This window comes from Phaethon aethereus (assembly GCF_964289735.1).
Source record: "Phaethon aethereus genome assembly, chromosome: 21".
Lineage (NCBI taxonomy): Eukaryota > Metazoa > Chordata > Aves > Phaethontiformes > Phaethontidae > Phaethon > Phaethon aethereus.
Window position 1 is genome coordinate 3,461,741 of NC_138597.1, and position 22,896 is coordinate 3,484,636.

Here is a 22,896-nt window from a genome sequence, read left to right on the forward strand (position 1 = left end):
GTGTATTTCCTCGTTATTGTCAGGCAGTAGTTCTCACCACACACAATTTTTAGTTTGTAAAAAAGCAATGTCACCAAAACAAAAGGTTGCTAGACATGAAGAGATTACTAGTAATTATGATGGTTTCCATTTCACTATCAGGTTAATGAGTTTGAAGAGGTGGCCCATCTCCCCCTTTAAAAGTTTGCAACCTAAGAAGTACTCCATCATGATGACCTACAATGACAAGCAACGCTAAATAAAACTTACCATAAAACAACCCACTGTCATACTACAAGCAGAAAAAAAACCCAAAAAATCTATTTTTTAAAGTAATATCATTAATATAAAGCTATCAGCAGATAATTCAAATCAATGAAGGGTTTTACATGATGAAGATACCAACATCTTGTGTTAAGCATATAGTCTGGCTTCACACTGCAGAAACTTCCTTTCAATATAAAAATTGGCTTCACTCCAATGGTTAAAAACGTACCAAGAACAGGATCCAACACACGTTTGGATAGATCTCTGTTTTCATGTGTCAAGGAGGAAGTCTCATTCACCAGTGCTAAACTGGAAGGATTAGCAGTATTTTCAGCAATTGATACAGTTGAGTCCGGCATAGCTGCACTAGTCTGTTGAGGAATTGACTTTGCAATTGCCAAGAACAGTTGAACATCATTGTAGGACAGTCTGATATCCAGTGCTTGCAACTGAATCTAAATGAAAAATTAAAACATAAGATTCAGTTACCCTTTTCTACATATTTTTTCTTGCATACTTTGGATATTAACAAAGCTCTTCCCAAAGGAAGACAAAATTTAATATTAAACTCTGATGACCACACTGTTTTAAAGCTCCAGTAATAAAATTACTAACTTTATTATCATTTACTAACAACCAAAAGAATTAAAAGCATCTATCGGGGAAGAAAAGAAGTTTTCCTTTGGTATAATGGTAAAAAGAAGTCTCTAAATAGATCTCCCCTCTAACAAACACGAACAATGAGATACAGAAAATAAACCTTTTTCTTCCAGATATTAGTAGACATGTTGGATAGTTACATAATCAGTCCACCTTTTTCACCACTATTAATCTCTGTAATATATCCCAGAAACCACTTCTTCATTACCACTAAAAGCATTTTCTGCATGCTTCGTTTCTTTGCCTATTCCACTTCAGGAAAAATTTACCTTATTCTTTTCTTATGCATTTCAAAGTATTCTGTTGAATCTTTGGGCATAAAAGAAATATCTGTGCTAGATCATGATGGAGTATTCTCTACTGCATACAGTTTTATTCAGCCCTTTAGTATTACCTCTAGAATAGGAGGAAAATCCTCACTATTGAAAGCATCCAACAGTCCTGAACCGCTTGGGTAGGAAGCATTCCCAACAAGTTCCATCTGAATTTGTACTGGATCAATAATTGACAGTGCGGTCTCTTGCTCATTTCCTAACCGGCATGAAAAAACCTAAAAATTACAAATTGTTTTAAAAAAATTAGGAACCAAGAGAACAGGCCTGACAAAAACCTCGAAATCAAAGACTGACTATCACAAAACATGAACTATAGCCATAAACTAACTGTTTTCTACAGACAATTCCTTTGTAAACTTTAAGACAGCAGAGATTCCAAAATCTTTCCACTTTATTCCAGCGCCCAGCTAGGCTGCAAGTTCAGGAAAAGAGATTCTTATCTGCAACCAAATATTCACTTTACTACTAAGCTTAACTCCACTACTCTTTCTATCACAAATATGGAAAATGCTTTGTTCTTTGGATTTACCACATCTCTGCACAGCCTCTTCTTCTGACCAAGTTCTTTTAAACTTTCCCAATATATTACATAACTCTCAATTCTGAGTGTTCTTGTTGCTCTCTTACCAGTTCTTCAGAGCTGCTTCAGCTCTGTTTCCCCAAGGCTGGCCACAGCACTACAGCTGTGGTCCTACTCTGCTGAACAGGACGCAAGTATCACTTTGCATACTCAAAATTCCTACTCGCATTTTCCAATGGCATGATACTGCTTGTTCACCTCAAGTCAGTTATGATTACAGCTTGCAGGCCTTCTGAGCAGTGACTGGATGGACAGCTTTCAATTAATTTGACCGCTTATGGCTGGAAACTAGATTAGTAAGTAGCAGTATTTTGAGATTATAGTCAAGTGTTTCAATTTAAGTCTTAACAGAAACAAGATAAAACCATTGTTAAAACTGCTGTAGAATGAGAGCATTTGATGAGGAACTAAAACTTCAAAAATCATCTCTGGACTACTCCTGTTGTATATATATTTAAAGTATCTTCACAAGTTCCTCTAATTTTAGATGTTTTACAACAGCAAATTTATTTCTTCTTACCTCAATGCCAAACAAGCTACCAGAGAAAGGACGATCTAACAACTTGGGCTTGTAAGTGAGAACAGTAGTCCCCTTCAAAATTATTGCATTGGTATCGAAACAAGACATGTCTTCAACGACCACAAATTCAGTTCCTTAACAAAAAAAAAAAGACAAATAAACGGGGCAATCGGAAATACCATTATGGTATTTTAAGCATTTGTGGCAGGTTTCTTGATTTTCTGTCTTTGACAGACCTGTTTTTCCACTAGTACATGGCTTTTAGTCAGAAAAGCTCATAAAAAACACTAGAGAAGAATAGTTTTACCTGTCACATTAACCTTAACTTCCAGTTGTTTTTCTGCAGACACATGTAGCGACGAACGTTTTGTAACTACTCCACTTTTCACTGTTTTTGGAACTACAGTTGTTTCACTGCTATAAGTTCGCTGCCGGGAAGAAAGTTGATTTTCCTGTTTTTTGGTATCTCCAGGAGTGTATAAAAAGTCATGAACAAGTAACAACCAGTCAAATATTAGAAACACACGAAGATTGTTCAGAACAACTGTGAAACTGGAGGAATCCTTAGTAGACCTTTTAAGAGAGAAGCATACATACGAACTTTACATCTTGCATATATTTAAAATGATGCAGAAAACTATCAGTATCTAGCAAGTAAGAACTATATGGAACTTTATAGGGATACACTTAGTTGACAGTGTCTGGCCTTTAAAATACATATGTATATATTGAAACAGATTGAAATTCATCAAGTTGCTGTACCCACAGAAACCCAACAGATCTTAACTGCATGAATCCTGAGCTGTAATGATACAAAAGATTAATTCAAAAACTATGTAATAAGAAAGCTCTTTTAATACATCTATATTATCAATATTAAATTGCCAGTCTCAAATTTTAAAACTGACCTTTTTATTATTATTTTACATCTGTTCGGTATCAAACCTAATGTACTCTGTGTGAAACTTAGACCTGGCTCCGTATCCCTCTAAAAGATTAGATGTACAATGTGTTTCCTCTCACACCCTGACAGCATTTTGCAGCACAGGAAGCTTCTCTGTCATTCAGAAAAAATGCTAGCCTTACTCAAAATGTGATGCTAAAAGTTCAATATCTGGCTAGGAGGGATAAAAGCGTTTGGCTTCATGATCTGGAATACCAATTATATTTGGTCATGCTAACTGGAAAATAGATTAATCTAAGTGCTTAAATACCATGAAACAATTTTATATCCAACGCATTCTGAACTATAAAATCTCTAAAGAACTGTAATTCCTTTGTGAGAAGCAGTCTGCCTGCACTGCTTCCAACAGTAAAAGCCTTCAACCCTCCCTGTCTCTCCAGGATATTTCCAAAAGGCATGAGCCAGTATAACACTATCATTGAGCTCTGCAAAAGCTTGCATCTAGTGCCAAGGATGCTCTCACCAGTAAAAACGTAACACATGCTTATGTGGCTAAAATTTAAAAGCACAACAGTTGGGAAGAAAATTCCTGAAACTATCACTGATAAACCAGATTAGGCCATACTGTGCAAACTAACCTCCGATCTAGGCAGATGCTGCATCAACAGTTGATGAAAACTTTCTTTTTTTTTTTGTAAATCCCATGGCTTTTTAGTTTTATTCAAATCAAAATCTTGGTGTCTTTCTGAATACAAACTTATTAAGTACTTAAAACCATCATGCATTATCCAAATCTTTACAAAAAATTTCTCTCAATTGCCTAAAGTTTGTTTGGTTAGTTTTTATGAACAAATGTCTTCAAGATTTTCTATGGGACTAAAATAGTCCAGAGATTTTTTTCTGCGTTACTCCTGCAACTGCTTCAGAAGGTATCACGCTTATAGAAGAGTTAGAAAACTTAAGTTTGGTCAGTGAGTCTGATCAGAAGTGAAAGCAACCTCTCTAGTCATCTCACCTCATCCTCTTTTTTGTTAGTTAGCATCCCTGAACAAAACACTGTGCCAATACAGGTAAATATTGACATTATACTTTATATTCCTGTTTGCGATATTAAATTAGAACAAAACAGATACCCACTACAATGTCTTTAAGCATTCCAAGGGATGTGCATAAGGAAAAACAGGGTAGGACAGAATACAGAAGAGAACGTAGAGATTGTTTTTTGAAAGAGGTGCCATTTCTGTAGTTATTTGATTCTCTCAGAAAGGCAAGTGTGACACCTACTGGAAAACAGCTTTTGCGCAACATATATTAAAAATTCTATGATAATGGTTTTATGCAAACATACAAGTGATAGGCCAGACTTATTAAGCTTTAAGCACTACTGATTTTAATGGGCCAGAACTTCATAAGCTTCATTATATATTCAAATCTAAATTTTATTGCAACAAGGAGGGGGGGCGGGGAATCCAACCACCTTCAGTCAAGAACAGCAGATTTCAATCTATGAAGTACCACTGACCATCCCAAAAATTTCTTCAGATTTAAATACGTCAGCATGTTTATCTACATTAGTAACAGCTGTACTAAAAACAAGACAATCCTGATCAGTATGTCATTATTAAAAACAAACCTGAAGTGCAATTCAATCTGGATTGCTCCCGGACTACTAGTATTCTTTGATGACTGAAAGATGCAATTGAACACGTTTGGTGTGCCTGTGGTAGATTTCTGTCCAGCATAACGCGTGTCAAATGCCATCATGGAATGAGAAACCAAATTAACAGACTTTGTTCCATTTGAAGAGCTTTCAAAAAGCAATTTGGATTTCTTAAAATCAAACCTAGGAGAATAAAAAGCAAAATAATACATTTAAGAGTCTTATAGCTCATTTATTTCTAGAAAAAGTCACTTGTTCTAGAAGCATGCATGGTATACTGCTGATATCTTTCATCGACTGTGTGCCATAATATCTTCCACTGATATAGAGCCTTCGGCATTAAAAAGATTACCTCTCAACATTTTCTTAATTAGAATATCATTTGTCTTTGGCAAGTCAACTGATTACTGAACTGTGATTTCAAGGACAACTTGAAAGACACACATGGTACCTTTTGAACAGCGTCAATGCCTTTCATCCTTCAGATCAGCCGAAACTCCCAATTTAGACTCTAGTTAAGAAATTCTATTTCATTGCACTATTAAACCATAATTTCATGTACTATGTTCATTCCTGTCCTATAATCTCTCAGATGAGCATACTATTTTAGATAAGGTATTCAGTAACAAAAGAAAATTCATACCTAGCTAAAGAGCTGTATCCATCTTTTCCTTTTGGATCCGTCAGTTCCAGACTTACATTAACCATGTCAATGAGGAATGACATAGAAGTATAAACTTCTCCACTCAAAACTGTCTGAAAGTGGAACACACCAACATCATTTTAAGAGCATCTGTTTAACATTCATTCCTGAATTAAATTTTGTTACTTCAGACAAATGCAAACAGCTGTAGTGTCTTTCTCCTTCAAAGAGTTTCATTAACCATTGCTGGGGAAAAGTTACATGCCTCAACAGTGTAGCCTTCAGCTTGAAAAATGTCTATTAATCCATTTTCACACTACTATTCTATAGCTTCTTTGTTCTTAAACAAAAGTTTTAGGTGAAAAGCCTGACATGAAGAGCATGCTTGTATTAGGAGCATCTTACCCATTCTCTCCTCTCTTAAAGAGAACCCTAGATCCTTCCTAGCAGTCTTCCCCCCTGCTGTGCTCACATATTTGCTTCTTAAGCAAAGGTTACAGTTGTGCACCACAGACAATGCTTAGAAGCCCTACAAGATCAAGAGGAAACAGTTGTTCAACAACTGCCTTTCCCAGTAATAAGGATAAATATCAATTATTTCCAAGTGCTGACCATACTCTTCCTGAAAGTATAGTATTTGATAACAGCCAAACAGGCAATACTTGCGAATCTTAACAAAAAAAAAGTGTGGGAAAAAAGCTCCACTATAAAGCTTTTATTACTGAAATTCTTCTGTCAGATTTATAGGACAAAAAGAGGGCTTTTAACACAAAGTAATATACATTCCACAATCTCATCAGTCTTAAGGAATGTCATAGACACCATTGGGAAAGGAATCATCATGCTGCACATGATGACAAGATAATCAAGTCCCTCCAAAAAGCTCCATTCAAGTGGAAAAATCTTAAGCTTGTTAATGTACCAATAATATACTGCAACAGCAGATCAGCCTAAATACTTCAGAAAAAAAAAGTACAGTTTTGACAGATTTGTTTTTCTCCCCCACTGATATATTTCAGCAGACCTAAAACAAACTAACAACTATAAGCAATGATGGCCGTTTCTCACACTGTCTCTTCTAAAGATTACAATCTCAGAAACATGAAGCAACCATAAGAGCAAGCCACACCTGAAAGGGCAATGGCATTGCCACAACAAACCTAAATTCACCGGAGTATCTACAAAAATGTTCATTCGCTGTTTGTTTACCTAATTTTATTTTTTTTTTAAATCTACCAGTCCACCTGATAAACTACAAGAAAACAGCAAACATTTAGCCTATTCAGCAAAAAACCCAGACATTTCAAGACAGAATTTCAACTGCATATAGTGCCTCTTACATGAATTCTTGGATCCTGCAAATCATAAGGCCGCATGAACTCTTCTATAGGCTCCCCAAGGTTGTTCTCCAGCAGTCCACGTATCAGTTTATACTTATTCAAATCCAGAGAGCAATGGACTGATGACAGATTGCCGTGTATTGATATGTCTGCCACTGTATGACTTAGCTCTCTATAACAAAGGAAAAAACCTCAGTATTTGAAAGTGCTGTAACACAGCAGGCAATAATTTTAAGAGACAATAAAAGTATTTTATTTTATTTAATAATAATTTATTACTGGTTTTAGGCTGACAGCATAAAGTGTCTAAACTCACTTGTCTAAGTTTCTCTCTACTTGTAACTTCAGTCTGAAAGGTTCTGTTAATAGGCTTCCTCCTGTCTGCCTCACAAAGTAGGATGGAAAACTCAAGTCTGTATCAGTATCTTCCACAGCCTTTGAATACTCTCTCTGGTATCTTTCTGCAGCAAATATGTCCATGTCCTGCAGATCAACCACAATGCAGTCTAAGAGGCAGATGTGATCCTCTGCAAATGCACAGGAAGTAACATATTAAGAAAAAAAAAAAAAAAGAACTGGTACAATACTAATGCAACTTACTTTAAAAACAAATTTAGTTTCTCCTCGAAGTTATTCAAATTTTTTTTTTAATTCACACTCATCTAGATCTGTAACTACCAGATACCAAGCTCATTCACAGGTAAATGTAAACTCTCAGTTAAGATCCCAACTACAGTCCTTATACATCTGCCATGTACATCTCAAAACATGTCCAAATTGCAGGACTGTTCTTCCAGAAACCGAACTACAATTCACTAATCCTTTAAGCCGCAAAAATAAACCCTGAAACTAAGAAGTCACTTCTTTTAAAATCTACAATCTTTAGACACAGAGCCTCACTTTTTCAATGTCACATAGGATAGAAGCAAAATTACACTGCATTGTTTTACAAGGAAAAAGAGCAGCTATATGGAGTTTCTACTATTTATCACATACCTGGGCTGTCAGGGTTTGGTACAATAGGCAGCTTTGACTGTTGCCCTTGTTGCTTACTCAATGCACTCAGCATAGGCTCACTCTTCAGCTTAGAAATGTTTGTTCCTGATGCTTTTTTCATGAACAATCCTTCCATCGCTACTTTTGATTCATCAGCACTTGTTGTTTTCTTCATGCTATGTTTTGGGGTTCCCAAAGGAGATGAAAATTGAACTGAATCCTGCTAATGAAAGTAATTCTGTAATTAATAGATTTTAAATTTAAATTCTAAAGAACCAATATCCCTGAGGTTCAAGCTGCAATAAATTCCCGTCGAAAACTAAACATTTTATTTGAATGCCAGTATCTTTTACTGTAGAAAGATGGCCAAACTTTTTTCCTATAACCTTACCAGCAGATTAAAATATTTTCTTTTTTAAAAAAAGTTTGTTTCAGCAACATTTTCAAAAAAGTTGTGAAATCTTTTCAATGAGAAATTAATTCAAAACTAGTGGTTTTTGCACAAAACCAAAAAAATCCCAGGTAAATGAAATTAATACAAAATAGAGGGGTAAGACTGTCAAGATATTAAGCATTTCTGTAGAATAAAGATTGTTAATATATTTAAAGCTGCTTTTCAGAACATTTTCAGATGATGAAAACAAGATATGCCATTATTTCTGCAAGATCATGTCAGTAACTTAATATTTTATTAGAATGTGTGAACAAACACTTCTTCTATACATGAAGTTATCATTTCATTGTTTTAAATACCTCAGTCATCATACCAAAATGTGTCCCAAAATTTTTCTGCAGTAGCTAAATTTAACATAGAATAAATCTCTACCCTTATTGTTAAAATCCCCACAGATTAAAAAAGGAAAGCATATTTATATTGATGTATAGTATTTTAGACATCTCCCCACCACCACATATCCATTGGAAATCTTACGAGCTTTTCCACCGTCATGATGCTGTCTAGCATTAAAAACCTGCAAAAGGCATAGTTCACTAGTAAAACAGTCATATCAACTTTAGGAATTTATTCTCCCAAAAACATATGTCTGGTGGAACAGATTCACATACTACTTTTATACTCTGAAGCCAATTTCAGAGTTCATTTACTCTGGCCTGACTTAAATTCATTAACCTCATGTTTCGATCTTACTCAGCTTCACATGTCCAAGCAGAAAACAATTGATCCGCTGGCCCCTTACTCTGGGATTGCTCACTTTACCTGTGGCTGCAGTACTGTTACTACCATTTTCCACCTTCTTTTTGTATCCAGCTTCTGATGTCACCGTACAATCCTTACCCATAAACTTTCCTTTCTGGTTTTAGTAATCTTACTTGCCTTACGTGATTTTTAAATATTATTCATTGGAGAAATTCATTGCAGCCATGATCAAGGATTTCAAGATTAAAAATTTGAAGACATTAACATTTAACTTTATACTGTAAGGATAAGACTGAAAAGTACATGCAAAGAAAAATCATCACATCATCTATACATCTCAGAATTTATGTAATAAATCCAAATCAATAGCTCCTCAAACATGCATAAAGAGCACACCACAACAAATTTAAATCCAATTCTTACAGAATTCAGCAGTCTTTAGAATAGAAACATAATTTTTCATGTATAAAGGAATTTTTAAATTGCTGAATTCCACAAGAAAATTTCTGGTGTTTTTTTAATGCACCTGAACACTACTATAAAGATGTGAAATACCTCAAATAAAACTGGATCCTTGTATGCACTGCCTTGTAAAATCAGATCCTCAAAAATAAACATAGCACAGAGAAAAAATGAAAACAAAGCTAAACAAAACAAAAACCCCAAAGCCCCACCTGATCCCATTTCAAACCCCCAAATTTCTACAGTGCTACATAACACAGTATTTTTAAGTTAAACTAAAATTACTACGCGTACATCCTTTCTTTTACCTTCTAACGTTAATTTAGGAATCTACCACAACACTGCTGCAGCAATTTAGTCCACCTAATTTCTGCCCCCCTTTAAAATGAGTTTAGGGGGTTCCCAGAACGACTACCCATTTGTTGCATGGGTTAGATATAGAAAGCCAACCAAGATGGATCTTTCTTACCCCAAATTTTGTAGCTGCATCTCTCAACAGCAACAACAACTATTCCCTGTCCTGCGCCTAGCCTTAGGATCCAGCATGCACAGGAAACGTTTCATTAGGTTTCACCTAATCAAAGCAACTACACACACTCAGTTTCATTAAGAGCAGGGAAAAAAAATTAAAACCAATTCTGTTCTCCAGTGTGTTCCAGCAAGTCTCAGCCAATACAGATCTCTATTTTCTGCTACTCACACTGCTGAAATTTTGTTTGGCAGAGAGTTGAAGAAGCTCCTAAATGGGGTTAGCCGAAAGCCCATTACGCTCCCACATTCAGGTGTGCACCCAGCTGGGTCCTGCTTCCTAACAAGGCCATTTCTAGTGAGTTTCACAGAACCGCCTCCCCTGAGCCCTGAAGGTCTCCGAAAGCAAGCCCAGTGCAGGCACAGACGGGAGCAGCTGGGTACTCTCAGCGACAGGCCAGACCTGAAGATTACCCAGCATACTGGCATGGACTGTCTCACTGCTGGTAGTACCAAAGTGTATACATAAGTAAAATATACAAATAATATACATAGTAAAATAAACAAACGTAAAATATAAGAATCATTTACCATTTTGATATAGAAATAAAATACACAAGAACTACAAAAACCAAAAGCTGCTGAACTAAGAAGTAATGTTCTTACCTTGTTCTTTAATGAAAAAGTACCCGGTGTACCAGCAAACAGAAATCTGTTTTTGACTTTCAATTTTCCAAGATTAGCTACAATAAGACTGTTAGACTTCGAGCTTTCAGGTATAAGTAGAACAGGTGCACCAGCTTCAATATCAAGAAGAACTCGTGAAGCCCGCTGTGCTTTATCTCTTACCTGGGAAGAGCAAAAATTCATTTAAAAAAAGTTAAATAATATAGGAAGTGGGTGGTTATTTCACACTGATTAGTACTGAATTCAGGAACACTACTCCTTGATTTACAAAATTAAGATGTGATAAAATTTTATACCAAAACACCCCCCAAAACCTCAAACTGTTGTTTTAGGCAAAGAATAAAGGCTAGTTAAAAAAGGACTACAATGCAAACCGCACACACCTGTGCAACAGGTGCAGCAATCAGGAGTGAGGCATATTGTCACCACCGAACTAAAAGAGGCATAACAGACACTACTCCGCTCACTAAAAGATTACTTGAGAAAAATTATTTACAAAAGGAAAAAAAAATAATTTAGAACAGATAGTTCAAAATCAGCTTCAAAATTCCTAACTGATGCACAATGAAGCATTTTAGTATATGCAAGCATTAACTGTCTTTCTTCCAATTTTAAGAAGTGACTTTTAAAACAAGACTAATAACCGTATTAATCACTCCCACATTAGGTTTTGTACAAAGTAGGCTATGACTGTCATGATTATTTATATACTCTATTGTGCAGAAGTTCAGCACCTGATTTTCCAGTTTACCAGGACCACCATACTTAATCAAAGACATACCCCTGAGTACAACAGAAGGACCTCTCACTTGGTTCTCCTTATTCAGGTATTATAACTACCTGGTGAACAGTGAAGAAAAAGGCAAGATAAAATCTTGAGCCCTGTTTGTCCAGCATCACGAAGACAGGAAACCACCTGTGTCAGTGCATACGGCAGGATCCAGGTGCCAAAGTTTTAAGTAATATGCAAATTTGGTATTCTACACTTTCAAATAGCAGCAGAATGGTCCTAAATAAGGTCTTTTAACTACAAGATGAGTATAAGCAATCTCCACTAACATCAGAACTCCAACACCTCCCATCATTTCAACTCACCGAGTTGATGCATTAACATAAATTTTATACTGCACTTCCAAAAGTAGGCTAGGAAAGAACAGAAAAATCCCCAGACATACTGTTTGTCCTTCAATTGCTGCTCTTTGCCGCCCCAAGACATCCTGAAGCTGAGTAAAATGTTGGATGAAAGACACCACCTCTGCCTGGAAACGCTGGGTATGCACATACTGAACAGATGCCATTCGCAGAGTGACACGAATATCACACTCCCTCTGTAGCAATGGATCTGGCCTCCCATACCTATGATAAAGGTGGAAAGGAAAATTTAGCGCTCTCAGCTACATTTTACAAATAGCGCTATCAAATTTTTTTGCATTCAAAGTAATAATATAGAGGATTTAACTGATGTTCACAGTATATAATTAAAACTGTTTCACTTCTAGATATGAAAAACTGGTTTTATACTAATTATTTCTAGATTACATATACTTAGGTGCTACTGAGTTTTGATTAAGCAAACAGGAAAATTCTACATTTGGAGTGTACCTCTAATCCCTCCATCTAACAGATACACCTTTGGTGATTTTATACACCTGAACAGTGGCTTATAAGGCGAGTGCTTTACTGCATGATAATATGTAGATTCAACTCCAAATCAGTGTGCTGTTACATTTCAAATTAATTCCATAACGTTACTTGGATAATTTCTAATCTGATTAATTCTAGTGAGTGGAGGAGGGGGTGGAAAACCATGAAACATCACAGGACAAGAATTATTGCTTTATACAAAGCAGAAGAATTCCAAAAATACACTATGACAAAAGCAAACCCTTAATTCCAAAATTAGATTTTTCCATTGCTTCTTAACTATTTCGTAAGTTGAAAACCTCTTCCAACTTTTAAAAAACAACTACTATTTTATCTAGGAACAATCTGTCACCTAAATACTTCCAAGAACATCTTCAGAGGGAAATAAAAGACAGTTTTTCGTGATAAGCCATGTACATTGCAGGACAAAGAAAAGTTAAAAATCGTAAGTTTGTTATGGAAAATGTTCAAAGTCTCATTGAAGTCACAAGCATCCAAATCAGAATCACGTAGACCTGACAGTTGTGGGTTTGTTTTTTGGGGGGTTGTTTGGGTTTTGGTTTGTTTTTCTGTGGGGTGGGGAGTTAGTGGTGTTAATACTGAGTAACAAGTAGTTTAAATTCATACTTATAGACTTGGAAAATGAGTGCCTCTTCACCGCTTGTAGTGAAACGTTCTCTGTAAAATTCTCCATGAGCTGTAAGATCACTTAAGGACAGACTTCCAATACTTCCTTGCAGGGCTAAATCTCCCTCTGCAAAACAAAAAGATAGGCAATTAGGATCCTCAAACACAGATAAGTTGCTAAAACACAAAGGTTTCTATTAGGGGGATAAACTTGTTACAAGTAATTAAATAAATCCCATTCAATTCAACATTAAACCTCATGTTGAAAGAAAATCACATCTTTCTGCTAGAAGGATTATACTAACCCAAACATAACTATGCTTTACACACATAACGTGATCACACCACTTTGATTTGTAAAAACTTACATACAACTCTCTTCTTCTCTAAAACAGTAATATACACTATTGCTCTGCTCTGTCAAAATAAAGTATTAAAACCCTAGCCAACCTCAGCAAAAATGATCCTGGGTTTGACAACTGGGAGGGCTGTGAGGATTTAAAATCAAGCCTGAAAAATCAGCGGAAGAAGCAGGGGGAAGAGAATGTGCATCTTCCCCACGAAACAAAGACACACAAAAACCAATGAGGACCAAAATAAAGGCATTTTAATCACAACTCTAGTGCACACCTCCTTTTATTTCAATCTACATACAACCTTAGCCATCCAATCTACTCACCAATCATTTCCAAGTGAGCCGCAAGTTTTGACACACTGGCTTTAGCAAGCTCACTAGTTGTCTTATTCAGTACTAACGATAAAGAATGGACCTGGTCAAACAAAAAGGAAAAAGGTGGTATTAAATAATGTGACTTCATAGTTGGAACATCTTGCTATTTTTTTTTCAAGACAATTGCACTGTAACACATAAATGGCAAACAAGAATTATCTGATTGGGAGACACTGGAAGAAAGCAACCTTTTTACTTCTTTGTTTGCACACTAACAGGTCTCCCAAGCAACTCAGAATCATCAGGTCATCAACAAATCGTAGCATTGTTATCTCCATCCTTTTCTCTTTCAAGATTTGCCATTTTTAAGTTAAACTGCAGGACCTCTGGGCAAAGACTATATATGTGTATACATTTTAAAAAAAAAATATACATATATATGTATAGAGATTTATATGTATATGTATTTATAAAAGCATGTAACTTTTTAAACAAATAAGCTCCATAGTACCTAGAACACTACAGTAACCATTTCAGTATGTCAGAGCTTTAATATTGAAGCAACCTTATAATTTAAGAGATCACAAACATTTAGTTTGTGCCCTCTGTTGTCTCAGGGAAATAACAGTCACTGCCCACAAGACTTGCATTTTCCTTAGCCTCTCAGGCATACAGCAGACTGGATGGGACTGGGAGGGTCTCTGTCAAACTCTACCCATGACAGCACCACTGGATGAACATGGAGCATTCCACTTCAGCTTTCCTTCAAGTGGCATACCCCCATCTAAGGAAGGTCACAGAGCAAGGGAGCCAATCATTTTGCATATGCTTTGCTTTTCTATAGCTTCTGTACTTTTTTTTTTAACTACATCTACGCAAGCTTTAAATCAGTACCGTTTCTGAATTTATGTACTAGATAATATTCTCCACTAGAATATAAAACATTTGATTTAAATGTCACCTTAAGTTTCTATAAACCAGATGTTTTATGACAGACAATCCAATTACTATTTTGCATCTCAAGTATACCTTCAGATCCAGCTTAGTGTTTACAGGCTCTTGGGCTTGAGAAGCTGACAAGGTATTTATTTCTGATTTGATTGTCTGCTGAGTATCTTCAGGTTGCAGCTTCATAGCATGGTTATCAGCAGTGGATCCAATCCCAAAGAAATCCAGTATCACTACCCAAGTTTGCAAAGTTATTAAGACATCTAGACAATTAAAATCAACATCTACACTACGGTTAATTTTGTTATAGTGAGAAGAAAATTCAGGATGTTTCCTATCCACTAGAAATATATTGATATGAACTAATGAATCATCAAAGTTACTTTTTCCACAGGGCAACTTGGATCTGTCTGCTGTTGGAGAAGGAGGTGGAGTCAGAGGATACTCAGAATCAGCATCTTCTTTTTGCTTCTTACGGGAGGCACAAACTGGTCTTTGGTATAGCTGAAAGACATTAGGTGCTTCTTCCATATGGGAAGGTAGGGAACGTGGCATATCTGGATATTCTACGTTGGACACCGAGGGACAAGACTGTGAAAGATATTCCTTGTGTGCTAAACTGGATGGCTTGGGTGCTCCACGGGACACCATAAGATTCTTATACAGAGAGTCTGGGTTTTTTTCCAGAAGATCTTCCATTAGCAGAGAACGCAAGGCAATCTGAATAGACAAAGTCTGAGGATGATCTTTAGCAAACTCAACATCAAAATCCTGAAACTTAAGGCTGACAAGGCCTTGTGCACCAAGTGTAAGATCACCACTTAACTGAACCTGGAGCTCTGAGATATGAAAGTTTGCTTGAATCTGAGTAAAAGATTTTGTTTCCCTGATAGCTAATGACTTGTTTGGAATAGAATTAAAACTAGAATGGCTGAACAAGCCATTTTCCTTCCGTTCACTTGAGAATTCTGTGCCTGTACTATGAAGTGATGCTGAAGGAGAACTATGACAAGTTGAAGACACGGAAGTGGTTGGAAATTTGTTCAAGTCTTCACTGTAAATTAAATTATCCAGAGTCTGCAGGACTTGTTCATACACATGTTTTGCTAACACCACCTACAATGTAGAAAAAAGAAACAATCACATTAGAGCTCTCTATATTACGATCAGTACATATATTTTAAAACTCACATGTGGAAAGATTGTGAAATTTCAAACCAGACAAATTTTAAGTTTGTCCACAAGTGAAAAATAACCCAGAACAAGGTACAATGCAAAGCTGAAGTAAAACAATTCTTCTGTATTAGCTCTCTAAGATGACACAATCTGGAAACATACATCCTAGAATAGGATACCTTGTATTCCTAGGAAAAAGCATTCACACAGCTTTAGTTAAAAATAATTCACCATACAATCTAGCCTTAATTTAACATGCTGAGATTATACAGTAATATAAGGAAAAAACAGTCTACTTAGCCGTCACTGCTTGTCTCTCTAGCTTTAGAAGTTTCCATTTCCTCTACTTAACATCTCTGCTCCTGAGAGATTTTTTCAAGATAACTCAAGACTTTTTCTTAGTTTGTAATATAACTGCAAATAAGCATATTTGGACAGTAACACATTTATTTTTCCTTCTCTTACAGGTGTTCAGGGTAAGTAAAAGTTACACTAATTTATAAAGATGTCTAAAATGCCCCAAAACAAGATTAAATTTTGGTCATTGTTCTAATGAGTTAAGATTGTCTCTTCTAACCACATGTATAAGGATGTGATTTCTAAACTATCAACATGTTAAACTGGGAAGGTATTTGCCTGAAAAATACTTACCTTCTATGTAGGGAAATACTTTTATATTGATAGTGGAAATACTGCATTACTGTACCTGAAGAGGGTTCACAAATTTCCCTTCAATCTTCATAATGGTTGATATCCCAAAGTCTTCATTACTCACAGGAAAAGTTAAATCCAAATCTCTCTCTAGTGGTATCTTTTCCAATTTAAACTGGATGGTGGTGTTATTTAGAATGTGGAAAGCTGTCAAGAGAAAGTGAAATGAATGCAACATTGTAAGAAGTGAACTGATTATCCTATAAAGATTGTACAGCAGAGATAATACAGTAGCTATTTAGCTTGCTCAGAATCTCTCAGCAATACTAAATTAAGTATATATGGCTATGTTCTGTTAAATTTCTGCATGAAAGATACTACCCAGTTTTTGATTAGGAGACTAAAAATGTATGAATAAAAGAACTTCTCCATTGTAATTAAAATTGAGCAATATGTTTCAGGAGGATGGGCAAGACAGGATATACAATCAGACCTATGGCCAATACACATTTTTAGTACCATCTACTACTCATATTAAAATAACTAAGAGTCCTCTGATTAACATACCATGGCCTTTATGTAATGATTCAAAGAAGTCATGACGAGTAAAATGGGATTCTTCCTGGCTACTAGTACTGGCAGGACCTGAAGAAGAATGCAGCCCATGAGATACTTCACTCGCAGGCTCCTTCTTGCTCGTAAATTGACTGCTATTTAAAGAATACATTTTAATATCTTTAATTTCAACTTGCAGTCTATCACTTCTGGATTCATCTTCTCCTGGTACAAAATTCTGAATGGATATTTGTCCTAGATGACCAACAAGCAGTTCAGGGCTACCAGGTTTTCGAGGTATTGAGACAATCGGTGATTCAATGTTTACATTTAATATAAGCTTAATAGTATCAGTTTTGAGAGGTTGTGATCCCAATGCATAGCCTTCATTATCGTCTAAGTTGGCAACATCTTTTGATCGCGGTGTTGTATCAAACAAAGAAACCATTTCACTGTATTCAGCTGTTTTAGTTGCCAAGACTGTGGTAACTTTTGAAGCTGCGCTTTTCAGCATGCTGCGGAAATTCTCTTCCAGTTCATCCATTGACAAAGTTAGTTCTTTCAAAAATTTAGCTGAATGGTTGTAGTGCAAGGAGGCCATTTTGAGGTTGAGAGAACATTCCTCTTTTGACTTTTCTGTCAATGTGAAACTTAAGGCATCTGGAAGGCTATTTCCATCATCAAGCCTAAAGAATAAAGATCCAAAGTAATCTACATCACCAATGAGATTTTCATACCTTACTGTATTCCCTATGCTGACAACATACTGATTCTTAACGCTATCTTGTGTTAGGTCCATAAGGTGAAGGCATCCAAGAGAGCCATTTACATCAAATTTACTACACATGGACACATTGACTTTGGTGCCACCAATACTGGCTGTTGCAATTTTTCTGCCATATTTTTCTCCATTTGTCATGCAAACTGTCCTGAGGAGGAGTATATTTAACCAGTGAATATCAACTGCTACCTCTGTATTCTGCACATAAGTAGATTGAAAGGTTTCCTGTTCTCTCCAATCTTTTTCCAAGTCAGTTATTAAAGGCTGAGGACTAGAATCTTCTTTCTCCTTCGGGAAAGATTTCTGGAGAAACCCAATCAGTTCAACAATAGTCTCAGGATTAAGGATGATATCCAGGTTGTTTACCTGTACAGAGATCACCTGAAGACTGCTATCCAAATTCATCGATGGGCATTCTGCACTCACAAACTGATACTCTAACTTTATCAGGGACTCTTGATCTTTTCCATTGTTACCAGAAGTTTTTGAGGCTGCAGTGCATCTCTCTGCCAAACTAGCTACATCAATGGGACGTGCATCATACGGTCCATAAACTGGTGACTGAGCCCTGCTGTCTCGAAGACTTCCTGTTGGCACATCAAAACTCAGGTTCTTATGAGAAGCCATCAAAAGATCAAAATCTGTTCCATATGTTTGCATAGTATCAACCAGTAACAGGCCGTGAACGGTCAAGGACACTTCTGCATCATATGGCCTTTTCACAAAATGAGCATTGGTGCCAAAAACCTTGAGTACAGAGATGTATCGTCCATTACTTTCAACACCCAACTGCATACAGTTTACTTTGAATTCAGCTAAAAGCAGCTGAGATTCAACAAGAACTTCCCTGGTATGTTGCTCTAGCATTACAACACTCTGTGTTAGATTCATTACAGAATCATGCAAACTGCCAAGCTGATCCACCTCTGCAAAAATCTTGTCCTTCCCTAAATGTAGGGCATCAGAAGACTTAGTTTCAGATGTACTCAGCTGTGTACAACAGTTCTTCAGAGCCAGTATTTTGTCTTCATTGATATGAATTTTCAAGTCTGGCAGAGTGCCAGACAAGACAGCTCCTGGGTATTTTGGGTCAGACGTGTATATCAACCTGCGTTCTAACTGCAGGTGAACATTGAATTTTTCTACCACATGAGTTGGACCCACATCAGAATCTTGAACGTGTTTCCAGTTGTCTTTCACTCGGCCCACCATGATCTGAAGGTCCATAAATGAAAGTGTGTATCTCTCATACATTTTTTTACTCATTAAGTGTGCCTGTAGCTGCTCTTCACTTATTTCTACTCCAGTAAATTCAGACATTTTGATGCCACTATCAGTGTTAGATTCTGGTGGTGGAGTATTGGGAGGAGTTGCAAGAGGTGTTTTATATTCCTCATCACTCAATTCATTGACTTCTGAAGAAACAGTATCTGCACTCCTTTTAGATTCTTCTGTGGATTAAAAAAATAATAGTAAACAAACAAACAAACAGACAGAAGTATTCTCCCTCATCCTTGGATATTTCCCATCATTATCTGATCATCCTGTCTGAAGTTGTATTTTTTTTAAACACAAAGCATGTCCAGTACTGTCCTTCCCCCTTCTACTGTCACTTTTTTTTTCTCAACAGGAAATCTACCACACTTCTTTTACATGCATGTCAGTCACAATGTATTCTAGAATCTATTAAAAGACACTATTGTCTCATTTTTAAGCCACTTACTATTACTACAAAATTTACTTTTAATCAAGTTGTTAAAAAATTTTTTAAAATCCATCACTCTGCCCATGCAATTCTTTTGATCACAAACCCCTGAAAACCAACTGAAAGGTAAGAGCTACTTAACGACAATATATTTATGATGAGAAGTTTTTGTCCAATTAACTTCATTGCCTAATATTAACTTTCATTTTATTATCATAAGAAAAGGGCTTTTTCTACACTACAAGGCAGGAACACGCCCCAAAACTTCCCTCTACTTTTCTACCTTTTTTTTTTAAGCTCAAGCTACTCTAAACAGACTAATGCCTCAGTTTCACAGGGAAACACAAATCAATCCTGCACAAACAATTTGCGTTCTTTTTCTAGCTTGCCTGAAGACAGAATTTACTAAAAAGGAAGCTACTAAAACCTTGCAGAGATTAGTTGATGCTAGAACAGATTAAATGATTCAGACATCCAGAGTAAAACCATTCCACTGTAGATAATTTTAGGCTTGACAGCTCAACTTTCTGCTGCACCACAAAACAGCTCATCCTACAGCTGTACTTTTTAAAAGGAAATGAAATACCACATAGGTATCTCTCAGAATTTTTTCAACATATCTTCACATACCATACAGCCCAGCTGGATTTTAAGTAGGTCTAATTTTGTTTACCAGTGTATCATTCCTAATTAAATTTATTGATAATAGCAGAATTATTATGTGCAACTCTATGCGCATATATATATATACATGGGAAATAACTTTAAGACATCTCCATTTCTATGCAGACAGAAGAGCTTCTGGGAGAAGATGGAAAGAAAAGGAAAGCTGCAATAATTCTCAGTCATACCTTGAGAATTGGTAAGTAATATTCTTCCCAGGTCTACAACAACTAGCACTGGATCCACAAATTTGAAATCATCAGGAAAGATCACTTGAGGGGCAGAAATATCAAGGCACACGGTCCAACTTTTGCTGTTTTCCTGAAAGTTAAGAAGAAAGAAATAATAGCCCACAAGAAATAGCTTCCCCTCACAAAGAAAAAAAGCCATGTCAAACAAACCAATTTAGTTAGCCACTTTTTCACCTGAAGAGCTAACTTTCACAAATCTCAGCCATACTAGTTTCGTGGCTTGTTAAACCACAGACTCCTATTACAGTTAATGAAGAGAAATTTTCAGTAGGTGAAATTTCCCATGCTAAGACAGATGCAATGAATCCCTCTCCAGAGGGACTTCCCATCTCTAAACTGAGGAGTGTGAACCTACCTGCATAGCTAAGAGAAAGATCCACCTTTTACATGATGCTGGGTCGGATAAATCCTTCTTGAGGCTATCCATAAATACAACCTACACTAGACTGTGTTTTATCAAACATAAAACTATTGCTTCTTCAGAACAAAGATTTTTTACTTTCACTGGAAACAATATAAAACAACTACCTTGCATCAGTATAGCTAACTCCAAAGCCAGGGATTAGTGATATTGATACATATAGTAATACTACTTGAAAATAAAGGTGGACTGATTTATTAATTTAGCAAATTATCTTCAAATAAGTTACACACAAATTTAATAAGTTTGACGTAACAGAGCTCCAATGCACACTGGAGCCAGTAAATTGGCTTGAAGTAATCTCAGTAACGGGGTCAAGAACAGAAAAATACTATTCTGCCACTAATCACAATAGGTCTGCACCACAAAAATGGATTGTTTGACAGCAAAAGGAATACTACAATACCACATGTAACACTCCCCACTTCCTTAAGAGGAGCATGACACAAACAACAAAATCCCCCTCTTCAGAGCTTCAAGTCCTAAAACACACAGCAAAAAAGCCTACACAATCACTTTGGGGGCAAAAACTTACAATGAAGTCTCCTACTAGTAAACGATCAATAGTTTGCCTGATTTCAGCTTTTGTCTGCATTTTCAGCTTGTTGTACTGTCTTCTGGCAGCTTCGGCCACTCTTGCCTCTAACTCTGATTGATATCCAAAACCTGCACAAGAGATACAAAACTGACTAGGTATAATTTTGTTCATCGGTTATTGAATTGGGGGCGGGGAGAGAGAGAAAAGAAAGATATATTTTAAATTGTAGCAGTAAAATATAGGACAGAAAAATGTAGCAGTTGAAAGCCATTGGTTGTACCTACCCACCAGGCTGTTTCACAGAAAAAAAAAGAAGTGTCTAAAAGAACAAAACAAACAATCTCACTAAAAAACCACTTCCCAAACCTTTTTCTCTGTCTTTATTTGACAGACCTTCAACCTAGGTTACTAAATTTCAGGGAGACAGAAAGAGTGATAAGTATGGCAACAGAGGAAATTCTGACTAGATGTTGAGAAGCTTGTGGATCATGTAGGCAGTCCTGTTTTGTTTGATTGGTTTGGTTGTTTTAAACTTTACCTCTAATATTTATGGAATATTCTCAACTTGTGAGAAAACCTAAGTATCATTCACACCTTTAAGTTAGGTAACTTAAATCTTCCAGTATTTACCAAAATCAAAAGAAAAAGTACTGGTACTTTAAAAACATTTTAATGTTCTTTATTCTACCCTCTCATCTCAGAAACTGAACTGTATCAACTAAAACTGCAAAGGCAGTCACTTTATAATGTTAGCGGCTTAGGTACCAGACTCCTAAATCTTGCTGACCTTAGAAGCTTAGGGAAGCACTATCTTCAACATCTGAAAAACAAGGTACCTCAAGCAGCTGTAACAAAGGTCAGACAATGTAACCAACAGAACAGATACAACAGGAATTAGAACACAATTTCCCCTGTACTGTTACTATAGAAAATATTCTGCTTTCAACTGTCCTCTCGGAAAACTGTTGTTCTCCATCCATTTCCAGGAGAGATTACAGAAACAGGCCTCCTTATTTATATATTTTAATTTAGGCAGCATGAACATCCCCCATGTGGTATAGCTGCAACTTGAGATTTTAAAGTAGAAGTTTCAGGATTCTGCCCAAGCACAATCCCTGATTCAATTAAACAAAGAAAGAAAAATAAATCATCCAGAGAAGACTCAGGGTATCGTTCAATTGGAATTTAAAGTGGAGATTCTCTGATTAGTGCTTTGTATCTCTAAGAATGAAAATAAATAAGTATCAAAGATAAGAAAAGATACAATACCACCAAAAAAAACCCAACCCCACAAAAAAAAAAAATATTAAAGGTTAACCTGAGGTATGAACCCTTCCCTTGTAGAAGAAGTCAGCCACTTTCTTAATGGCTTGTGGATTGTAAATAATATTTAGTGGTCTGGTACTGACTTCCAGGCGCCTCTCAAAATTGCTGTGGATTGGATTTCTTTCATAAAGCATCTCAAACACTGGTGCATCAGGATCTGCAACTGAATAAAAAATGAAGTTACAAAATGCAGTTGTAAAAAAATCCAAAACAAACAAATGAACAAAAGCAAAAAACAAACCCCAAAGAATTTAAGAACTGATTTTTAATTGGTACTACTAGG

At 36.2% G+C, this 22,896-nt stretch overlaps 1 protein-coding gene across 4 annotated transcripts in view; it reads right to left on the reverse strand.

Annotated features, from left to right (window-relative positions):
- Positions 1–22,896, reverse strand: part of VPS13D (vacuolar protein sorting 13 homolog D) — a gene marked incomplete at both ends in the record, with an annotated part of 103,760 nt that overhangs the window by 70,002 nt on the left and 10,862 nt on the right. For 2 of the 4 annotated variants that reach the window (XM_082009419.1, XM_082009418.1), the window contains 19 exons: positions 476–701; positions 1,301–1,456; positions 2,342–2,475; positions 2,649–2,914; positions 4,879–5,088; positions 5,549–5,661; positions 6,889–7,060; positions 7,205–7,415; positions 7,885–8,107; positions 10,637–10,819; positions 11,833–12,013; positions 12,929–13,055; positions 13,608–13,698; positions 14,628–15,662; positions 16,429–16,580; positions 16,941–19,160; positions 20,266–20,398; positions 21,285–21,415; positions 22,606–22,770. In XM_082009419.1, coding sequence (XP_081865545.1) covers positions 476–701; positions 1,301–1,456; positions 2,342–2,475; positions 2,649–2,914; positions 4,879–5,088; positions 5,549–5,661; positions 6,889–7,060; positions 7,205–7,415; positions 7,885–8,107; positions 10,637–10,819; positions 11,833–12,013; positions 12,929–13,055; positions 13,608–13,698; positions 14,628–15,662; positions 16,429–16,580; positions 16,941–19,160; positions 20,266–20,398; positions 21,285–21,415; positions 22,606–22,770 — 6,129 coding nt within the window. Of the gene's footprint in view, positions 1–475; positions 702–1,300; positions 1,457–2,341; positions 2,476–2,648; positions 2,915–4,878; positions 5,089–5,548; positions 5,662–6,888; positions 7,061–7,204; positions 7,416–7,884; positions 8,108–9,595; positions 9,644–10,636; positions 10,820–11,832; positions 12,014–12,928; positions 13,056–13,607; positions 13,699–14,627; positions 15,663–16,428; positions 16,581–16,940; positions 19,161–20,265; positions 20,399–21,284; positions 21,416–22,605; positions 22,777–22,896 lie in introns of all 4 variants that reach the window. The other 2 variants (XM_082009416.1, XM_082009417.1) reach the window with 2 other exon arrangements.